The sequence below is a fragment of the Bufo gargarizans genome, chromosome 2, assembly GCF_014858855.1.
Source record: "Bufo gargarizans isolate SCDJY-AF-19 chromosome 2, ASM1485885v1, whole genome shotgun sequence".
Taxonomy (NCBI): domain Eukaryota; kingdom Metazoa; phylum Chordata; class Amphibia; order Anura; family Bufonidae; genus Bufo; species Bufo gargarizans.
Genome location: NC_058081.1, coordinates 521,172,550 through 521,194,047, shown reverse-complemented (window position 1 = coordinate 521,194,047; position 21,498 = coordinate 521,172,550). Strand labels below are relative to the sequence as shown.

At 45.3% G+C, this 21,498-nt stretch overlaps 1 protein-coding gene across 1 annotated transcript in view; it reads right to left on the bottom strand.

Moving 5' to 3' along the window:
* The window catches only part of LOC122928503 (sodium- and chloride-dependent betaine transporter-like), a 75,131-nt gene that overhangs the window by 31,774 nt on the left and 21,859 nt on the right, over positions 1–21,498 (bottom strand). Inside the window, exons 2-3 of the mRNA XM_044281404.1 lie at positions 19,069–19,283; positions 13,022–13,156 (exon numbers count right to left, since the gene is read on the bottom strand). Of these exons, the coding sequence (XP_044137339.1) occupies positions 13,022–13,156; positions 19,069–19,279 (346 nt within the window). The 5' untranslated portion in view covers positions 19,280–19,283. The remainder of the gene's footprint in view (positions 1–13,021; positions 13,157–19,068; positions 19,284–21,498) is intronic.

Genomic DNA, 21,498 nt, shown 5'->3' with positions numbered 1-21,498 from the left:
TTCTTGTAATATGTGCCCTGACCCTCAGCCTGTCTACCACTTAAAATGCTCTTTACCTGCCCCAATGTCTGCTTCTAGTGTCCAACTATGAGTACTGCCTGCTGCCTTGGTTACTATGAATTGTTGTGTCCTTTGTCTATCTAGACATCATCTATTGCTAACAGAGATGATTCCAGGGGTAGTAACCTAGTGGGTACTAAGATCAATAAATCCCAATCCCGCTGCAGCCTAGTTTAGGCCAACAACAAATCCATAGTAATCCACGTGACACAGACTCCTTAGGCACAGAATAAAGATTCGTCCTTGTACTACAGTTGCAAGAAAAATTAAGTGAACCCTTTGGAATCACCTGGGTTTCTGTGTTACTAATCAAATGTACTCTCATTGTTAACGCACGATCTAAACTAATAACGCACAAACAATTGTACAGTTCATGTCTTTATTGAACCCTTCAATTGAATAAACTGTACACTACCCAAACATTTCCTGCAGATTGTTTGATGTTGGCGCTGAATTTTCGACCATTCCTCCCTGCTAATGTGTTCCAGCTCATCAATATTCTTGGGATGCCTTGCATGCACAGCCTTCTTCAGGTCGGCTACAGCATCTCGATAGTGTTAAGGTCAGGACTCTGACTTTAGCCATTCCTAAACCCATATCTAATACTTCGAGATCACGGACGGCTGCTTTTACCTTCTCCAGTAAAATGTGTTGACACACCTTACAATTCATTGTTTCCAAAATGATCACAAGACATCCATGCCCTGAGGCAGCAAAGCAGCACCAATCCATGGTGATCACTTCACCATGTATCTGGGATGTGGCTTCGGTGTTGGTGTGCGGTGATGTTTTTCCTCCAGACATAATTTGCATTTCTGCTTTTTGTTTCATCTGTCCTTAGACCATTTTCCCAGAAGCATTGTGGAACATCTGAGTGGTCACATGCAAACTTGAGATAGGACGCAATGTTGTTTTGGAGAGCAGCGACTTCCTTTGTGATGACTAGTGTTGAGCGAATTGGGTTCGGGCTTCTGTATCCAATTAGTTTGAAAACTTCATTAACTATATAGCCTCCGTTAGATGACATTCTGGTTTTTATTCATCAAACAAATACCACCCTCCCTCGCATAATGGATCTGGTCGGTCACTTTTCCAACATATCCGGACTTGAGATCAATTGGGAGAAGACAGTACTTCTCCCGATAGACGAGCTGCGAGGCGAATTAAATAATCAGATAACGATCTCTGATTCAATAAAGTACCTGGGGATAATAATTTCCGCTAAACCTCAGGAATATCTACAGCTTAACCTGTTCCCCTTGCTGATGAAGTTGAGAGCAAAAATTAAGATATGGCAGAAAATTCTGCAAGCAAGAGGGGATAGAATTTCATTAATAAAAATGGTAGTGCTGCCCCAGGTTCTTTATGTCGCAACTCGCAACTTGCCTGTATGGATTACAGACAAGCATTTCAGATTGATAGAGCGGATGCTTAATGACTTACTATGGGGGAGGAGGCGTGTGAGACTGAAGCCACTTTATTTTTCCATGCCCTATAGGCGGGGAGGTCTTAATCTCTCAAATTTTAGGGGTTATTTTGTTGCCTCCCAACTCTGCCTTTTTAGTGACTGGGAAAATAGTCCTTTCTGCAGTAAAGTGGTGAAGGAGGCAGGTTTTTCTGATTTCTTCACTGTACTGGAATCCGATTACCTATTAAATATACTGAGCGGGTACACACTTTACTGCAGAATGGCTATAAAAACCTGGTCGGTTATAAGGGCTTGGTGCGCAGTTAAGGCATCGCTTATCTGCACCCCATTATGGCACAATCCGAAACTTCTTAATCTAAACGACTTAAGTGGCAGTCAGTACTGGAGGACTAAAAATATGCAGTACTTAGTAGTCAGCGGTGGACAAATTCTGCCCCTTATGGAACTAAGGGCAAAATTAGGTGAGGTGGCCTGGTTCGCATATTTTCAATTGAGGTCAGCACTCTTTAGCACTTTGAACAGTCACCTTTTTATTATAGACACTCTTTTTACAGGATTTAATTTGTAAGAAAACTGCCACGAGAATTAAACTATCTTACTGTTATAGACACTTAATGGATAATTTTTTTCGGGATGTTCTTTCTCCAGGACAGAGAGCCTGGTCTTCTCTTCTTTCAGAGGAGGGTCCCCTAAACTGGGAGAACATAGGGGAAAGCTTAAAATTGGTTTCACACAATTCTAATCACATTGTTGTTCAATTTAATATTCTGCACAAAATTTATGCGACACCTATATGGCTATACAGAAGAGGACTCCGGACCTCCTCTGACTGCCCCCGCTGCGGCGATCCCGGGGCAGATCATTTACATCTGTTCTGGGACTGCCCAATGGTGAGGAGGTACTGGAGCCTGGTCCAAAAAAATCTGACGCGTAAACTTAAAATTGTTGTTCCTCTGTCTCCTAGGATATGGGTCCTGGGAGATTTATCTGAGGTCAATCATCAACCCATAAAAAGTCACTTGTTGATCAAGGTGATGTTCTTGGCGAGGCTTCTGATTTCTAGATCCTGGTTTTGCTCTTCTGCCCCAGATTGCAAGAACTGGCTGGGTTTGGTGGAGAAAGTGAAAAGCTATGAGAGGATCCTGTACAAACAAAGAGGATCCTACTCAAAGTGGAATAGTCTATGGAAAGATTGGGACACGGCTAATTAATTAGGATCCCCTTCTTTTTTTTTTTTTTTTTTTTTTTTTTTCTTTTCTTCCTGCAGGGTGGGGGGGAGGTGGGGGGGAGGTGGGGGGGTGGCGGGTTGGTGGGAAGAGATGGGGAAAATGCTATCTGTCCGGCTTTTCAGCATTTATTCCATAGTTGTAGAATGTGAAGGTTCAAATGTCGACACTATTATGTATATTCGTATGAAATTATTGTTAACCACGTTCACAGATTAGAATTGGCGGACTTATGGATTTTATAATGTTAATTATGTAATATGTATTTAAGTTTTTGTATCACAATAAATAAAATGTAATTATAAAAAATTAAAAAAAAAAACAAAAAAAAAAAACTATATAGCCTCCGTACTACTATAAAATGTATGGGCTCCACGGAGGTCTTTGCAATCTTGCTGCGAATATCTTGTGACTTGCTTCATCTCGTGTCTATGATGTAACACTTTGGCTATGAACATAAATGACAGGGTCAAAATCCAAAGTTGAATTCGGTTCTGTGCCTCATTATCAGCTTCGGATTTTGACAATGTCATTTCTACGCGTAACCGAAGTGTCACGTCATCTCATCTGAGATGAAGCAAGTCTTGTGATATTTGCAGCAAGATCACAAATACCTCTGAGGGGCCCATACATTTTATGGTAGTACGGAGGCTATATTGTTAATGACGTTTTAAAAAAAAATCGCTGCTGTAGTCGAACCCGATTTGCTCAACACTAGTGATGACCGACAACCATTTGTATTCACTGTTTTTCTAATGTGGAGACAAGAACAGAAGTTTTTGCTGTTTGCAGAGTATTATATTGGTCTTGCTCTTAGGCTACTTTCACACTAGCATTTTGGCTTTCCGTTTGTGAGATCCGTTCAGGGCTCTCACAAGCGGTCCAAAACGGATCAGTTTTGCCCTAATGCATTCTGAATGGAAAAGGATCCGCTCAGAATGCATCAGTTTGCCTCCGTTCAGTCACCATTCTGCTCTGGAGGCGGACACCAAACTGATCCGTCCTGGCACACAATGTAAGTCAATGGCAATGACACAATCTGGCACAATGGAAAATGGATCCATCCCCCATTGACTTTCAATGGAGTTCAAGATGGATCCTTCATGGCTATATAAGACATAATACAACCGGATCCGTTCATGACGATGCATACGGTTTTATCATTGTAATGGAAGCGTTTTTGCAGATCCATGACGGATCCGCAAAAAACACTAGTTTGAAAGTAGCCAAATTTGTCAGTAACCAGGTTTTGTGTAACTATGTATAGAAAAATAGACCATAAAGGACCCTATTAGAAAAGAGGGTAGGTACCCACCCAAAAATTTGGGACAAAGTAATGGGCCAATTAATCAAATAACACAGTACAAGCTCCTGAGTATATCCAGCAACAACAGAAAAATTGACCTCACACGGTACCATTATAAAAATATATACATTTTCATTGTAACATGATTAAAAAATATATATGCCATTAAAAAGGGGAAGGAAAGTGACAGAAAAAACTCCATCCTGGCGCTACACACATACTAAGAAAAGGTAATAAACGTGTCACGGCTGAGGATGGGGAAAACCCTCAGCCGTGCAATGCCAAAAGATGTTAGGCTGCTCGGCCAGGATGACAGGATTAGAGAGCAGGTCACCTCCTAAAGCGTCCCTAACCTGACCCTAACTCCTAGCTGCATGGGCCGACCTTTAAGGTAGGAGGACCCGTGCTCAGGAACCTCGGATCCCTAACTCACCCTCCGACCGGTCCCTGGACTAGGAGTCAAAGTAAGACAACCTGTTCCTTCTGGATACGGAGGAATAGGAGTCTCACTGGCCAAGCTGCAGGGAAAAGGGGAAAGCTAACAGTCTTACGGATATGGCAGGTGAACTGAACTAGTTCCTCCTACCTGCCACAGCCTTGCTAACTGGATCCCTGTGCACACAGGAATCCAGATCCATAAGCTGCACCAAACAACAAAAGGAAAATCCCAACTGAACATCACATAGACATCACACATAAACATGACATAAACTTAATGTGACATAAATCCTATGACCACAAGGGTGGCCCCCACTGGCAGGTGTAAAACACAGGAGGCTGCTCCAGCTAAGCATGGCTGAAGCAACCCTCAGACATGTGCTAACAGTGAGGCTTTATAGGCCCAAGTAGCCACACCCAACAAACACACCCACACTGGGAAGGGAGTTAACCCTTCCAGCACCAGGGAAGGGAAACACAAACTTAAAGGGGAAGTGTCCAAACCAAGATCACACTGTGGCTGTTGCCGCAGGCAACGACATGGGTGGCAACCATGTCCTGGGAGTCAGCCTGAAGGCCGGGACACTGCCACCACATGTACACATCCAACCAAACGTTGCCATGGGCAACCACAGTGAAGGAAAGATGTCAGTGCACACCAAACATAAAACAGAGCGCACACCAGACATACAAAAGTGCATACATACACGCACACAACTCCAAGGGAACCGCACACATACCTGTTGTCCGCGGCAACCGCACCTGAGGCAAACAACAAAATGCCTCCAGCTGCGGTTGACACAACAACCCAAAACTGTGGGCAACTGTATGCGGCTCCCAAGGAGTCACGGCCATAAACATGATCGTGACAAAACGTATCTCAATAGGGTATAATTACAGCATATATAGACAGTAATAAATGAGTTATTAAATGAGCATATTATTGAGCATATTATTCCTGTCTGTGGATCTTACAAATAGATCCGTTCATAGAGTCCCCTCAACACAATGTATCGTAGTGTCCAGGAATTGTAGTCCTGTCTGTGAGTAGATTAATGTAAATTATAGTTCGTCATGTATGGAATTAACGTACTGTTGGAACTTTTTGAAGTTTAGACATAATGTCTCTCAAATGAGAGGAGGTGATAGAGAAAGGCTATTGAAAAGGTTGGAACTTTCATCTGGCAAAACATTGTGAACTAAGTGTCATGATCTGTACAGCGGCACCTGGGGATCTCACTGCACTTACTATTATCCCTGGGCGCCGCTTCGTTCTTCCGCTATGCCCTCCGGTATGTTCGGTCACTTGGTTATAGTAGGAGGAGACTGCCCTTGTTCTCCTGGGCGTCTCCTTCTCCCAGGCTGTAGCGCTGGCCAATCACAGCGCAGAGCTCACAGCTTGGGAGAAAAAAAACGGAACATCTTTCTTGCTATGTTCACACTGTTTGTTGCTTGAGAAAGACCATACTGGTCGAAATGTCACATTGTGTTGGTGATTAACCCCTTATAGACCGGGCTCATTTTCACCTTAAGAACAAGGCAATCTTTAGCAAATCTGACCAGTGTCAAGCCGAATGCACATGGCCCTGTTTTACGGCCGTGAGCGGTCCGTGGTAACCCGGCCTGGATTCCTGCTGAGAGCAGGAGCGCACAGCGTCATTGGTTGCTATGACGCAGTGCGCTTCATGCCGCCGCTGCACTACAGTAATAAACTCTTATGATCTATGATATGTTTTTTAGACACCATCTTGAAGATCCAGTGGGTCTGATGTCTGTATAATACAATACAGTACACTATATAGTGTACTGTACTGTATTTTCACTTTACACTAAGTCTGATCAGACTTCTGCCTTTAGTGGAAGTCTGATCAGCACCATGGAAATCCAGAAGCCTGTAAAGGCGTCCAGTTGCCATGGTAACCATCACTTGCTGCCACAACAGAGCAGCGAGTGATGGGCCCCCTCCCTCTGTGATCCCATCAAGAATCCGGGGCTGAAAAGGCACAGCAGCCCCCTCCCTGTTAACCCCTTCCATACAGCGGTCCCTACAGACTTTCAAGCAGAGTGTCAGCAATGTGCCCCCCTGCCCTGCCGCACAACATAAAATAAAGGCATTTTGAAGTTTCTGATCCCCGCGATCACGGACCGCGGGGATCAGAAACTTCAGAAAGCACTGCAAACCACAAGTCAGAATTGACCTGCGGTTTGAAGTGGTCGGAGATACGGGGGGGGGGGGGGGCACAGTTTAGGGGGCAGGTAGATGGACTTAAAAACCCAACACCCAGGTCCTGCTTTCCTTTAAAGCTGACCTACAGTAGGGAAGAAAAATGGCTGGGTCGTTATAGAAACCTGGTGTAAAACTGTGTGTATGTGGAGACTAACGGCCTGCGTGCTTCTATTGGCTGATAAGGTTCATGTGACCAGGCTTCTATCGGCTAATGTATTTTTTGGGAACATCTCAGGAACGGTACATCGTAGACAGATGAGACCCAGTCTAAAACCTTCCCGGACACCTGATGTATCTGTGTGCCAAATTTCGTGATTGTAAATGAGACGGTGCGGATTCCTTTAGCAGACATACTGTACATACACACACACACACACACACACACATACATACACTCAGCTTTATATATTAGATGAATGCAGAAATCCAGGTATTTTCATGGAACTGTAGATCAACAGTAATATCCTAGAATTGGTACGATTGCAAAGAGTGAAATCCGCAGTGAAAATCTGCAACATTAATTGGCATGCTGTGGATTTAAATGAGGGAACCATGCTAGGAAGCAAGAATTTTATGGGAGCCGTGGTGGGGATAGGAATAAAAGGAAAGCAATAATGGGGATCAATAATTAGAGAGCTGCCAGGATGTGCACCAAGAATGATTTGGCCATCTTGAATTGGAAAATTGGAAAATAGAGGGGTCACCATGGGGACTGAGATAGATGGGGGTTACCTATGGTGATGTGTGTTGACTGGGATGACTTGTATTACAGTATAATGCTGATGTCTAACCCTGTCAATCAAGAGGAGGGGAGAGTGTGCAGAGCACATGGGGTGTTACAAAAGCAGTGCTCCAAGGGTTCAGCCCCGCCTCCTGGTGCTCCAATGTGCTAATCTGCTTATGGTTAGGATTCGCCCTGGTAGGCAGTTTAGCGGACGCAGTATAGGGGCAATCACAAAGCCTTTAACTTAAATAGTTCAGTGGCAAAACAAAACAAAATAACAGTTTGCAGTGTTGGTGTATGTTCACACCATGGAAAGTCCTCAGAACACAAACGTTCACCTTGTTAGCAGTTTTTCATCAGCCATCCACAGTAGGCTTTAGGGGGCCTGTTTTCCAGCAATGCGGCTCTCACCCCTTTAGCACGGCACACTTCATGCAGATCCCAAAACCACAGAGTCTCCACAGCTTCACTGTCAAATGGAGGATAATCCACACAGCTGAGACTGCTGGCTGGGTTTTTATATCTCTAACCAAAACCTGGCCTGGAACGTGGGGAGAAGCCACCCACCCTGCACTTTGGCTGCTCCCAGTAAGAGCCGGCCCGGATCGGCTATACAGCCTTACTAAATAACAAATACTGTCAGTCAGCACTAACTGCTGCTGACACTTAAAATTACTGGCTCTTACCTCACTGAGGCCAGGAATCTCGGTGACACATACCTTCCGTCAATGACGAACCCTTGCGCCTTCCTACAGTATGAATAAAAATTCTGATATTTATTTAAGCCATGCTGGGGACCAGGGATAAGAGGATGAGTCATGGTATGGACCACGAATAAGAGGATGAATCATAGTGTGGACCAGAAATGAGAGGAGGAGCCTTGCTAGGGACCAGGAATGAGAGGGGCACTATGCTGGGTACTAGCAAGGGAAGCCATGCTGTGAACAAAGACGGTAAACCAAGATAGGGACCAAGAATTCGATGGGAGCCGTGGTGGGGAATGGGAATAAAAGGAAAGCCATAATGGGAATCAATAATTAGATAGCTGCCAGGATGTGCACTAAGAATTATTTGGCCATCTTGAATTGGAAAATAGAGGGGTCACCATGGGGACTGAGATAGATGGGGGTTACCTATGGTGATGTGTGTTGACTGGGATGACTTGTATTACAGTATCATGCTGATGTCTAACCCTGTCAATCAAGAGGAGGGGGGAGTGTGCAGAGCACATGGGGTGTTACAAAAGCAGTGCTCCAAGGATTCAGCCCCGCCTCCTGGTGCTCCAATGTGCTAATCTGCGTATAAATAAAAATGCTGATATCTATTCATCCAGACAAAAGAAAGGTATTGTTTTAATCAGCATGATGGTTTAATAGGGTTGATCACATTGACAGAGCCTCTTTAAGTAACATACCTAAAAAGAAGGTATAAAGAGCGAGAAACCCAAAGGACAATAAGGGAGATTTACTAAGGTAAATGCCAATATTTTGTCTAAAATTATACCAAAAAAATGTCATCCATGCTTTATGAATTGCTTTAGAGCAGGCAGTCCGTCATTTACTGTGTGCAAAACCCAGGATCAGGGAGTGTAGACCAAAGCAGAGGGTGAACAGCAGTGTGTGTGTGTGGCTCTGGTTATTTTTAGCCCACTCAGTCTTTTTCTTTAAAGCATTCCTCTGGAAAACTTCTTTAACATGTTTTTGTTCCCTTGGTTTGCTCCTGGGTTTTCTTTTAATTCTCTACTTTCTAGAATGTTAGCTGGAATCCCTTTTCCAGATGTCAAGCTCTTGCCAGATGATTGCTTTGCGGATGTTTGTGAACAGTCTTGTATTACAGTACACAGTAGAGGGTCTGCAAAAAGTTTATATGAGGCAAACATGTTTTTTTTCTGGGGTTAAAGTGGTACATACTTATTGTGAGTCCCAGAGAGAAGCTCATCTTCCGTGTTCTGTCCAGACCCTACCTTGGTTTTCGAGAGAGCCATTGAAATTTACAGTAAAAAATAAAACACAAATTTCTCTAAGGATTTTGTTGTTGAAATGTTTACTCCTCCAACAAAACTGGCAAAAGACTCCACTGGCACAGCACATTTGATATGTTACCCTCTAAATAAACTCTACATACATTTTAGACAGGATTAGTAAAATCTCCCTCACTGTGTGTGCTACATAAACACATTGGGGCTCATGTGTAAATCTTATCATATGAAGTAATTACTGTACATGTTTTTTTTTTAATAGTGTTTATTTATAGAAAGCATTTTAACTTTACAAAACTCCAAATCCCAAAAGGTATACAGAAACGAAGACAGCCAGACAACAAGTCTGAAGACCAGTACTCATACAAGAAGTACCTCAGAATAAGGGCTCTTTCACACCTGCGTTATTGTCTTCCGGCATAGAGTTCCGTCGTCGGGGCTCTATGCCGGAAGAATCCTGATCAGTTTTATCCTAATGTATTCTGAATGGAGAGAAATCCGTTCAGGATGCATCAGGATGTCTTCAGTTCCGGACCGGAAAGTTTTTTTGGCCTGAGAAAATACCGCAGCATGCTGCGCTTTTTTGCCTATCTGTGGGTGCCAGTGGCATAGTCAAGATCACTAGTAACGGGGCATGATCAGAGATACCCGCGTGAGGTATTCCACTTTAGACAGCCACGGCCATAACTCCCTGTTAATAAACACCAAGTCTATGCGGGACAAGGTATCAAAAGAAGACGAGTGACAGGAATATTTACGGTCACTTGGGTGAAGAAATCTCCATCCTTCAGTCAGAGCATGTGCATCGGCCCAATTGACCAGTGAGTGACCTATTATGCGAGGCCTGGGGACGAAGCCTATTCGCAATCGGATCCAACACCGCATTATAGTCACCCATCATAATTAGTGGATCAGTCGGCAAAGTCGACAAATCAGTCAGCACGGAATGCAGCTGAAAAGGGATGGACTTAGATACCAGGACAGAGACTCCCCCAGCGTGATTACTATATACAGCGTGAAATGATGATCCCACCCATGAACACTTCAATGCCAACAGCTTTTGACCTCTCAAGTGAGTTTCCTGCAATAAAACCAAATCTGGGGAAAATTTCTTAAGTTAATTGAATACAAGAGATCTTTTCACTTTGTAATTAAGCCCCCTGACGTTCCAGGAGATAAATTTACAGGTTGCCATCATGTTATAGAGCCAACCACATAAGACGCAAAAGTTCCAGGACATCCAGGCCATTCGCTTACCCACACACACACCACAAGACAGACAACAGACATAAAGGTGGCCATCCGTAAGGTGCACAAAGGTAAGAAACCCCAAGGGGCCATGGATACTCAGCCTCTCCCGTCCCGCCAGTCTGAGGCCTCCTCCGGAGTAGTGAAGAATTTAACAAAATCCCCATTCTGGATCCTTAAGCGAGCTGGATACAACATAGCATATCGGAGGCCGTTTTCCCTCAGACGAGCCCTCACTGTGGTAAATTGGCGTTGCAATTTTTGAACCTCTGAGGAAAAGTCCGGGTAAAACGAAATCCTGGAGTTTTCAAATTTGATGTCCTGTAGCTGACGGGCCGCCACCAGGATACTATCACGGTCCCGATAATTCAGAACTATCAATATGAAGGGGCGCATCTGAGCTCCCGGTGGCAAGGGTTTGGTAGGTATTCTATGTGCTCTTTCAACGACAAAGGAGGTGGAGAGATTAATCGGATCCAGGCATCTTTTAATAAGTTTCTCCGCAAAAACCTCAGGCGACTTGCCCCCAGCACTCTCAGGTAGTCCCATAATACGCATGTTATTTCGCCTATTACGATTTTCAGCGTCATCCACTTTCACCTGCAAGGCCCTCACTTGCTGCTGCAAGGCCCTGCCGTAGATTTCTCCCTGATAAGCCACATCCTCCACTTGACCTAGTCTCCGTTCCACTTCCGTGGTTCTGTCATGGATTTTATCAATGTTATGTCTAGGACAGGTGAGGTCAGACTGTAAGTGGTCAATTTTAACTGTGAGAGTAGTTTGACACTGCGTGATAGCTGACATTATTTTATTCAAGTCGATCGCCTCTTGGTCAGGAGGACCATCAAGACTCTTATCATCCGTTTGACTCATGACGTCCACCATTAATTTAGGAGGAAGGGGGCCACCAGAAACACCCGTCTTGCAGCCCATGTATATAAGGCTGATGCAGGTTGTCCTTCCTTGGACTGCACGTTGAGCAGGTGACACTTAGGATGAAAAGGTTTAGTCCCTTATGCAGAACAGTGAAGGAGGAAACTAGCAAGTCCCAGGGGCCCCAGTAAAAAGCGAAAGAACAATCTAAGGGGTACAAAGTCCCAGCACTCTCCCTGAATACCTGTGTCAGCTGTGCTGGTGATCAGGGCTGCATGCGTTTGACCAGCAGGGCGAAGGAGTAGAGGTGCAGCCAGGTAAGTTTGAGCAGGGACCCCAGGTGTATGGTAGCAGGACCACTGCTCAGTCCCTATGGCTCTCGACTCCCTCTTCAATCCAGGCACAGGCGGCGCGACACCTCCGCTCACCGCCCCTGAACAGAGAAGTTCCGACGGTTAGGCCGATCCCTCCAGGGCATGCACACTGCCGGACCGATCGCCAGCAAGCCGTAGGTTGGATGTCACGGATCGCCACAGGGAGAGAGCTGAGGAAGACGACTCACCAGCAGACCCAGGTCTGCAGGAACCCACCAGTGAACGAGCGCAGGCAGCCAGGAGATCCGGGTTCCAAGATGGCAACTGGGGCGCACGGAGAAGAGCGAGGTAGGAGGCCTCACAGAGATTGTAGTCCCTAGATGGGCAGAGCAGGACCCCCAGGTCTCACGGGCGACTCCTTCTTGGTTATTAAGTGGAACTCCACTGTCAAAGAGGGATCAGAAGCATGGATGGCCAGAATATTGACCAGATTTTAGAGGAGCTGAAGCAAAGAGCGACCTCACTCCATGACAGTTAGGCCACGACCCCGTACATGGTTATGGTTATTGATCCACCATGAGTATTAACGTTGTAGATCACAAAGTCTTTATAATTGGTATATTATATTTCAACAGCCCCCCTCAAAATAAATACATTAAATAAATAAATATTTATACTGTATAAAAACTGAGTGGTGGCTGTATTACCAGTACATTCCACGAGATGGCAATCTTTGATTGAGCAATACATCTGCTTTCATTCATAAGAATAATGTCAAATGGAAAAAAGCAAAGTGAGATGTCCAGGAATTATAAATTCTTAAAATACTTGAGGAAGTCTCAAGGGTATCATATAATACAGTTTGAGGAATCGTGCAAAAAAAAAAAAAAACAATGCCCTAAATGCTGTAAGCATACCAAGCAAATGAGCCTGGGTGGGGAAACGGGGATTGTTGGCTACTAAATACTCCCCAATGCTAATCTAACATAGTCTAAATGGTGAAATATTTCATGGGGTTAACAGGACATAAGTCATCTGCAGAAACGAGGTCATCCTTCTGACTGCAGTGGTGTGCTCATTGCAAACTGTTGACTGAGAATATGCTGCCAGCGTCTTGGTTTCTATGGCTCTTTGCCCTGTCAGGTCGTGTGAAACTGGGTGAAGGAACTGAATGAAGAATGGGGCACACAATACTAACCTTCAAAAAGGGGGCAGATCTTCCTCCATGCTGTGATCCCTCCCTGGCTGGTGTACTGGCCCAGCGCTGTCTCCAGGAAAAACACCGGAATGCCGCAGGTGAAGAGGAAGATGAGATACGGAATGAAGAAGGCTCCTGGTAACACAAGGACAAAATGTCACAATATAAAGTCATGGCAGGCTGTCTACATGTTCACATTCGTCTGCCACCAAAACAAATCCAACTGAGTTTTTTGTCTCTCTCCTGTGCTGTCGCAATGTATCAGTTTGAAGCTCATACTATTCAACAGTCTATCTTGACTAGATACAATTGTAACAAACCCTCAGCTGTAAGAAGTACAGTATTAGTTCTATAGAGATTTTCAGCAAGAACACACAGCATTTTCTGGCAGCCCCCACTAGGGGGAGCTCAGTATAAATTGATTCTTACAGATGCCATAGCATTTAATAATAACAGTATACATTCCTATGCTCTAAGCTCCCCCTTGTGGTGGCTTGAGGCAGACATAGAGCTGTATGTGAAGATTTATCAGTGCATTTATGCCAGTTATATGGACTAAATATAGTGTTCAGAATAAGCACCACTTAAAAAATAAATTTGAAATGTCCTCAATTCAGCAAAAATATCATAGCGAAAGGGGGCATACTAAGTTTTGCTATGGGGCCCTATATCTGTGTACACCCCTGGTTCAACAGTATGACAATATTATTTGAGCATTGTATTGCACCATTTGAATGGAATATACACTGTAGATATTTTACTGTATGGAAATATTTGGACACTATAGTGTTAGTATTTGAGCACTGTACAGCAATACTTGGGCACTATAAGGCAATGTAACATGCGTAATAGCAGACATGTGGGCTCTATATGGCACTACTGCAGCATTAGGGTATGTCTGGGTACTTTTTTCTATTATGCAAATAGAAAACTATTTGTCAGTGCTTGCACACTATAGGAAAAAGGCCTGTCCCATGTGTGCTTCCATGGTCATGGCTACCAGATTTTTCTATGGTGTGCAAGCACGGCCACCGCTGCCGGATTGCAAGGTGGTCGTAACCATAGAAATGAGAAGTATATAATGTGATGGAAAAAATGAATCCAGCCAACAAAGGACAATCACAATACATTAGTAAGTGCCTTGTATTAACTTTCTGTACATGATAAATGCCATTTGCTTAAGGCCGAATGCACACGGCCGTGAGCGGTCCGTGGAACCACGGTCTGGATTCCTGCTGAGAGCAGGAGCGCACAGCGTCATTGGTTGCTATGACGCCGTGCGCTCCCTGTTGCCACCACAGTACAGTAATACACTGGTATAGCAACCAATTACTGGTATAGCAACCAGCCTGTGGTTCCACAGACCGCTCACGGCCGTGTGCATTCGGCCTAAGTCAGACAACCCGAAACGTGCGTCGGGGTGTGCGGTTCTCCTGAAGTGACTTTTCTACTAATGGGTATGGTATGTATCAATGTTACATTTTATATGAGGGGTGTTTTCTGTGGATTATCCCATATACTGTGATGCATTATTTTCTACATACCTACTATTTATCTATTTGTGGATAAGGGATGTCTTTTACTCCGTGCATCTCACCCCTCTTTATGTGACAGTTGTATCAATGTGATTTTCCCTCAGATGTATACCGCACTTTTTCTATGTATTTCTGTCTCTATTTTTATCATCTTTTATATATATATATAGTTAAAGGGTTTCTACCATCAGAATTTCTGTTATGTAGCTGACTGACACTAGCGATGTGCTAATGTCAGCAGTACATAACAGTGTTCTTTTTATTTGTTCCTGCCACCGTTCTCCTAAAAAACACACTTTTACAATATGCTAATGAGCCTCTAGGTGCTATGTGGGAGTTGTATCAGCACCTAGAGGCTCGGTCTACGCACCCTTTATACTGCTCAGGTCCTCTGTCTAGCCCACCCCGCTCCTGTCGAGTGACATCCGAGTTCGCAGCATCGCTGATGAAATCCCGCGCCTGCGCCGTCCACTTCTGTATTCGGCACAGGCGCAGTGAGTGAAGGACGCGCTCATGGTGCCAACTTCCTCACTGTGCCTGCACCAACTAAGTCACAGTGAGGAAGCTGGCACCAGGAGCGTGTCATTCACTCACTGCGCCGAATACAGAAGTGGACAGTGCAGGCGCGGGATTTCGTCAGCGATGCTGCGAACTCGGACGTCAAGAGGAGCGGAGTGGGCTAGACAGAGGACCTGGGCGGGATAAATGGTTAGTAGATGGAGCCTCTAGGTGCTGAATCTACGTCCCATAGCACCTAGAGGCTCATTAGCATATTGTAAAAGTGTGTTTTTTAGGAGAACGGCCGCAAGGATAAATGTTAAAAGAACACTGTTATGTAGTGCTGACATTAGCACATCGCTGGTGTCAGTCAGCTACATAACAGAAATTCTGATGGTAGAAACCATTTAATAAAGACCATTATTTATTTAAGGCCTTTCTAGACTTTTTTTTGTATAGGTGTATTTGTTCCATGTTAAGTGGGCCTTTTTTAGGGGTTTTGATGTGGCCCATCATTGGCTTTGGGCCTTTATGCAATGTAGTTGTGAGTAACCTGTGTTTATCAACCCCTTTAATAGTAGGGGCACTGTAGAGAAGCCATATTACTACCGGGTACACTATGGTGGGCATTATTATTGGGCACAATATGGAAGGCACAACTACTAATGGGCACTCTGAGGGAATATTATCATTACTAGGGGTTTTATTACTAATGATGGCACTCTGGTGGAGAATTATTGCTATTGGTGGGCACCTAAGATGTCTGAGTGGTAAACTGCAGAGAATTGGCTGGGCCTAATGAAGAAAATGAGGAAAGAGAACATGTACATCAGAGGAGACGTCACCTGTGAGGCACTGGATGTGAGAGCTACGGTATGTAGTACTGTATAGTCCTGTATGTTTGGTAGTGTCTGTATAGTAATATATGTCTTTAGTGCTAGGGTGTTTGTGTGTGTGGGCCCTGCATTTTTTGAGACACCCCTGCTCCCTCCCATAAAGCAATGTCGAACGGAGCTGCGGGAGCGTTCATAAACAAGATGTCTTATTTATACCGAACAAGTGAGAACAAGACAACTCCACCCCGATTTCTCCAGCATCAACCTCTTCAGTGCCAGAGCGCTCCAATCTGCCAGATATGTTACATTATAGACAACTTCTGCTGCCAGAAAAGGCTTAAAGAAACCCCCTCTCTACTCACTATCCACCCCCAACCACTATCCCCAAAAAAGAACAATCTTGAAAGCAGCGGAAATTTGGAACAAAACAGCCTGTGAAGTGATCCGGAACTCTATTCTTTTACCTAACTAAGTGTGAAGCGAGCGCGGACTCCCCACGGACACACAAAGGGTCAAACCAACTTTCTCTCAGAACTCCCATGGACGTCTTATACATCCTCGCTCTCAGCTGCCAGCCATGACAGAGCAAGGGGTTAATTAATTATGTATCACGCTGTCTAACGATGGCTGATTAATAGGCCCTATAAATAAGTTGTACGCCTGGGGGCCACCGACCTTCGACCCGAGCAATGATTTCAATGGATGACAAATGCTGGGAAATCTCCCGGTGTCAACGCAAGGAAAAAAGCTAATGGATTCCAGTTTTTCTGTCATTATCTAGTGAACCTGATCACCCCAGGATGCCGAAAAAACACAAGAATGAAATTAATAATAGAGGGATGCCAATGGATTCCACGTCTGGGGCACGTAAAGGGGCGGTTTAAAAACAGTTTGACAGTTTTCACTGTCAATGGACGTTCACAATCTACGGTAAATGACTACAGCAGAAAAAACTACAATTTTATCATGCTTTGTGATGGGAGGAGCTGTGACAACCTGTTATTAATAAAGCTATTGGCCAATAATAGTTCTAATACATAACTGCCAGGAACCGCAAATAAAAGCACAGGAGCTGAAACGTGTGGACTGGCGGACTTGTTGCATGTGCGTTTGGCAGCAGAAGGCATCGGTGTTGGTCCCATGCTTATATCAAGTTTTGCCAGAGTGTTGCCATTACATCCAGAGGCTCTGCATTCTCTGCAACTGCTGCATCCTCTGCACATTGATCAGGGGCGTAACGATCGCGGTCGCAGAGGGTGCGACCGCAACCCGGCGGGGGGGAGGGGGCCCGCTGTGCTCACATGTAATGGGAGCACTCTGACAGGGCCCCCTCAGGGTGCTCTTTAAACATGTATATTATGCGCCCTGGGTGCACAGACAAGAGGGGCGCAGAAGCAAGTGGGTGGGGGGCGCTCATACTCACCTGGCAGTTCTTGACACTGCCGGGCTGTCGTCTCCAGAGTGAAGCAGGAAGCCCTCTGAGATCCCTGCTTCACTGTTCTTCTGAGCTCTGGCGCTCCCCCTGCAGGACACACATGGCGCTGCTGGGTGTGGGAGAAGCGCTGAAAGCCCGGGAATCGGACTCCAGCAAAGACAGCAGCGCGATGTGAGTGTGGGAACGCATCATCAGGGAAGAAGGTAAGTATTTTTTTTCCATAAAGCTGCAGACTGGCAGCAAAAGGTGGGCCACAGCAAGAGTGAGGGGGCACAAAAGTGGGCATTTTTACTGAGGGGGCACCTAATCTGCCATAACTGCTGTGAGGGGGCACATATGTAGGCTTAACTATTGTGAGGGGGTACATAACTGGGCATAACTACTGTGAGGGGCACATAATCTGGCATAACTACTGTGAGGGGAACATCATGTGACATAACTACTGTGAGGGGGCACATAACTGGGCATAACCACTGTGAGGGGGCACATATCTGGCCATAACCACTGTGAGGAGGCACAAATCTGCCCATAACTACTGTGAGGGGGCACATATCTGGGCATTACTACTGTGAGGGGGCACATATCTGGGCATTACTACTATGAGGGGGCACATATCTGGGCATAACCACTGTGAGGGGCATATATCTGGGCATTACTACTGTGAGGGGGCACATATCTCGGCATTACCACTGTGAGGGGCACATATCTGGGCATTACTACTGTGAGGGGGCACATATCTCGGCATTACTACTGTGAGGGGGCACATATCTGGGCATAACTGCTGTGAGGGGCCACAAGCAGGACATAACTATTGTGAAGGGGCCACAAGGTGAGCTTAATTACTGTAAGGGGCCACAATGCGGGCATTAGTACTGTCTTGTAGCACTTAGGTGAAATGTCCTAGATTACCCTGCTATACATTGGCATAGCTCAGTCTTACAGGACCAGCACAGCGCCCCCTGCTGGTGATTTCACAGGGGCAATCACCATCCCTTCCTTATGTAATTATTCTTTTTTTCTCTATCACCTCAGGGACCTTGTTCTGGATCCAGTGGACATCACGCCGACGCCAGCGACACCCTGGATGAGGTAGGACCAGATTTTATTAGTTAGAACTGGTTGAGTGTAGCCATGCATTGGGCTTAGTGTAAAAAAAAAATTGCTGCATGTATGTATAAATTTGGGGGGGGGGGTTGGAGGTGCAATCTAAAGTTTGCAGTGGGGCACATAATACTCTAGTTACGTCACAGAGTCAGGCATTAAAAACAACATCACGCCTGTTCCTGTCAATACAAGTGCAGAGGGTGCAGCAATTGACAGAACAGAGCCTCTAGGTGTAAGAGCAACGCCCCTGTTGCTTCTAGAGGCTCATTTGTATGTAATAAAACATAATTATTCTCAGCAATGTGGAAACATATGAAAATTGGACCAACACAGATGCCTTCAGCTGCCAAGTAACAGGTCAGACAGTTTCATACAGTAGGTACAAATCTGTTGACAGATGCCTCATTCACACAGTGTTCGGTCGGGGAATTCCATCGGTGGTCGTGAATTAAAACCATGAGCAGTGCTATAGCTCCTATAGAGCATAGAATTATGGGAAGGCAGAGCACCAATGGTAAAATGCATATATTATAGAAAATACCCCATGGGATTATCACTGCTGCACTCAATGCTGTAAATTGTATGAAGGAATTTTGAGCAGCCCACCATGGAGTCCAATGTATCGTGCTGTGCACTCACCGCCTCCGTTCTTATAACAGAGATAGGGAAATCTCCAGACGTTTCCAAGTCCGATGATTTCCCCAGCAACAGACAAGACAAACTCGACCTTGTTGCCCCATTGCCCTCTGTCCTCCATTTCGGCCTCTGACTCCGGACCCTTTGTCGAGGCACATAGAACCTCTGACTTCTCTGCCCCATTCCAGGCCTCTTCACAGTTCTTTCGACCCATTGCCCTGTGGGTAGACAAGAATGCGTTATTCACAGTCAGCTGATACTCTGCCATGATATAAGGGACAGTATAGACTGAATTGAGTCATTCATCATCAAGAAAGCAGAACATTCCACGCGACGACGATACCAGCGAGCAAGCGCTGCAAACATCAGGAGCTATGACTGGGACCTCACGCTGCTTCCATATTACTGCCGTCATAATGTGTGATGGACCTTCAGTATACACGGGGCAAACTCTTCTTATGTAGAAATCTTCTTCAGTTAAATCAACAAACAGCACACGTAAGATCTGATGTGCAATGGAACCTGACTCAGGTCCAGGAACCTCAACCCCCTGGGAAGTTACTCTACAGTCTGTTCCCATCTGTACACATTTCTGATGTCATCTAAGCATCTTTGAGGGACACAGTGTGCCCTCCGTCTACCACCACAGAACCCTGAGCAAGAACTGTGTGCGCCAGGTCACTAGAGCTCCAGCTCCAAAGTATGCATGAGACACAATTCTGAACAGCGCTTAGTCATTACCGTGATTGTGACTCTTTAAGCGGCTGTTCCAAGACAAATATTCTACATTTTTCAAAACAGCACCTGGGTCTGAATAAACTTGTAAATGCATGTGCTGGAGGATGGGAGTGGTAGTGGCTCTGGCTGCTGTTATTCACAGTGGCAATTCTCACACTGATGATCCTTAGGGCTGGACAGTGTTAGTAGGGTGCACCCTTTCTTTCCTCAGAGCACAACCTGATGTCGGGGTACCCTTGGTGGTGTGGGTATGGTGTGGGTGATTCTGGACCTTTTAGGTGTTTCCTTCTCTCTATCTTTCTTGAGTACTGTAAAGCAGAGATGTTTTTTTTCTCAGTAGTTCTCTCAGACATAGTGATTCTATGGAGTCCAGGCCTAGTCCTTTGAGGAGTGAGCATATGTAGCTTCCCTCACTTCCTCAGCTAACACACTACATACTGACTGTAGTCTAGTTGTGCTAGTAGGGAGTTTGAGAGTGGGCCTGGATGAAGCAGGAGAGAGAGAATGGGCCGTTGGGGAATTTTTATGGCTACATTGAGAGTCAGCAATGTAACCAGCTTGGAGCATTACAGACTTTGGTGCTGCATTGGGTAAACAAGTTAAGACACCCTATACGCATTATCCCAGACCAGCCGGATTGTTACATCCCAGACCAGGCGGATTGTTATATGCTTTACGTTATATGTGTATGCCATTGCATGTTCTGCCCTGTGTTCCAGCAGAAAAGGTATGGTTGGCAATGGTTGGCAGGAGCAGAGCTAACCACCTTATTCCTCCCCTCTTGGTGGGAGTGGGCTGGCTTTGTTTTCTGCCAAAAGGGGAGTCTGAGCCCAGCCTGGGAGGAGGAAGGAAGTACTTGCCAGAGCATCTTCCCCAAGGGAGCTTAAGCTCAGACACCCATCACCTAGACCACTTACAGACTAGTCTATCTTACACCAGGCTTGTACTACACAGTGGACACCTATACCCACAAGTGCCACTTAATTGCCACATAACCAGCCACCATACCTCATCACCTGGTGACAAAAACTGCACTTTGTACCTACTATTGCTGGATTTTGCACTAGAGAGACTTTTATACTTTTACTTTTGGCCTGATTCTTCAGTACACTTTTCCACTGTACTGATTCCCCAGGGAGCAATGGCCTGAGGGAGTACACCATGACACACCATCTGATCAGGGCCACTACCACTCCCATCCTCTGCACTTAGTCAGCGAGATAGTCAGCATACAGTATTCTCAGGCCCTGCTGCAGTGGAGGAATAATTAGTTAGGACACCCTACATACTTCAGGTACAATTTGGCCAGTCGTATTAGTGGAACCACACGCTGCTGTGCGAATTTTGGACACTGTGACAGATTGCAGCTGCCAGACAGAGATCCAAGTACCAGAGACTGATACAAGAGAAAGAGTAATTTGCGGGCCATTGCTGTAAACATCTGCTTAGCTCATGATTAGACATCTGGGAAGAATTTGCACTGTGTACAGATAATGGCTGGATATACTACAACTCCACAGTACAGTCAGACTTTTGTTAACTTCTATCTAGCCTGGTTACTGAATCTCCTAACATCATACGCTGACCATTGCATTTCCATTTCAAGCCCTGCTTTGTACCCACACAGACAATTAACATCATGGGCATCCCCGAAATACCACCAGACAGGAGCCCTAGCTATAGGAAGTGCCCTGA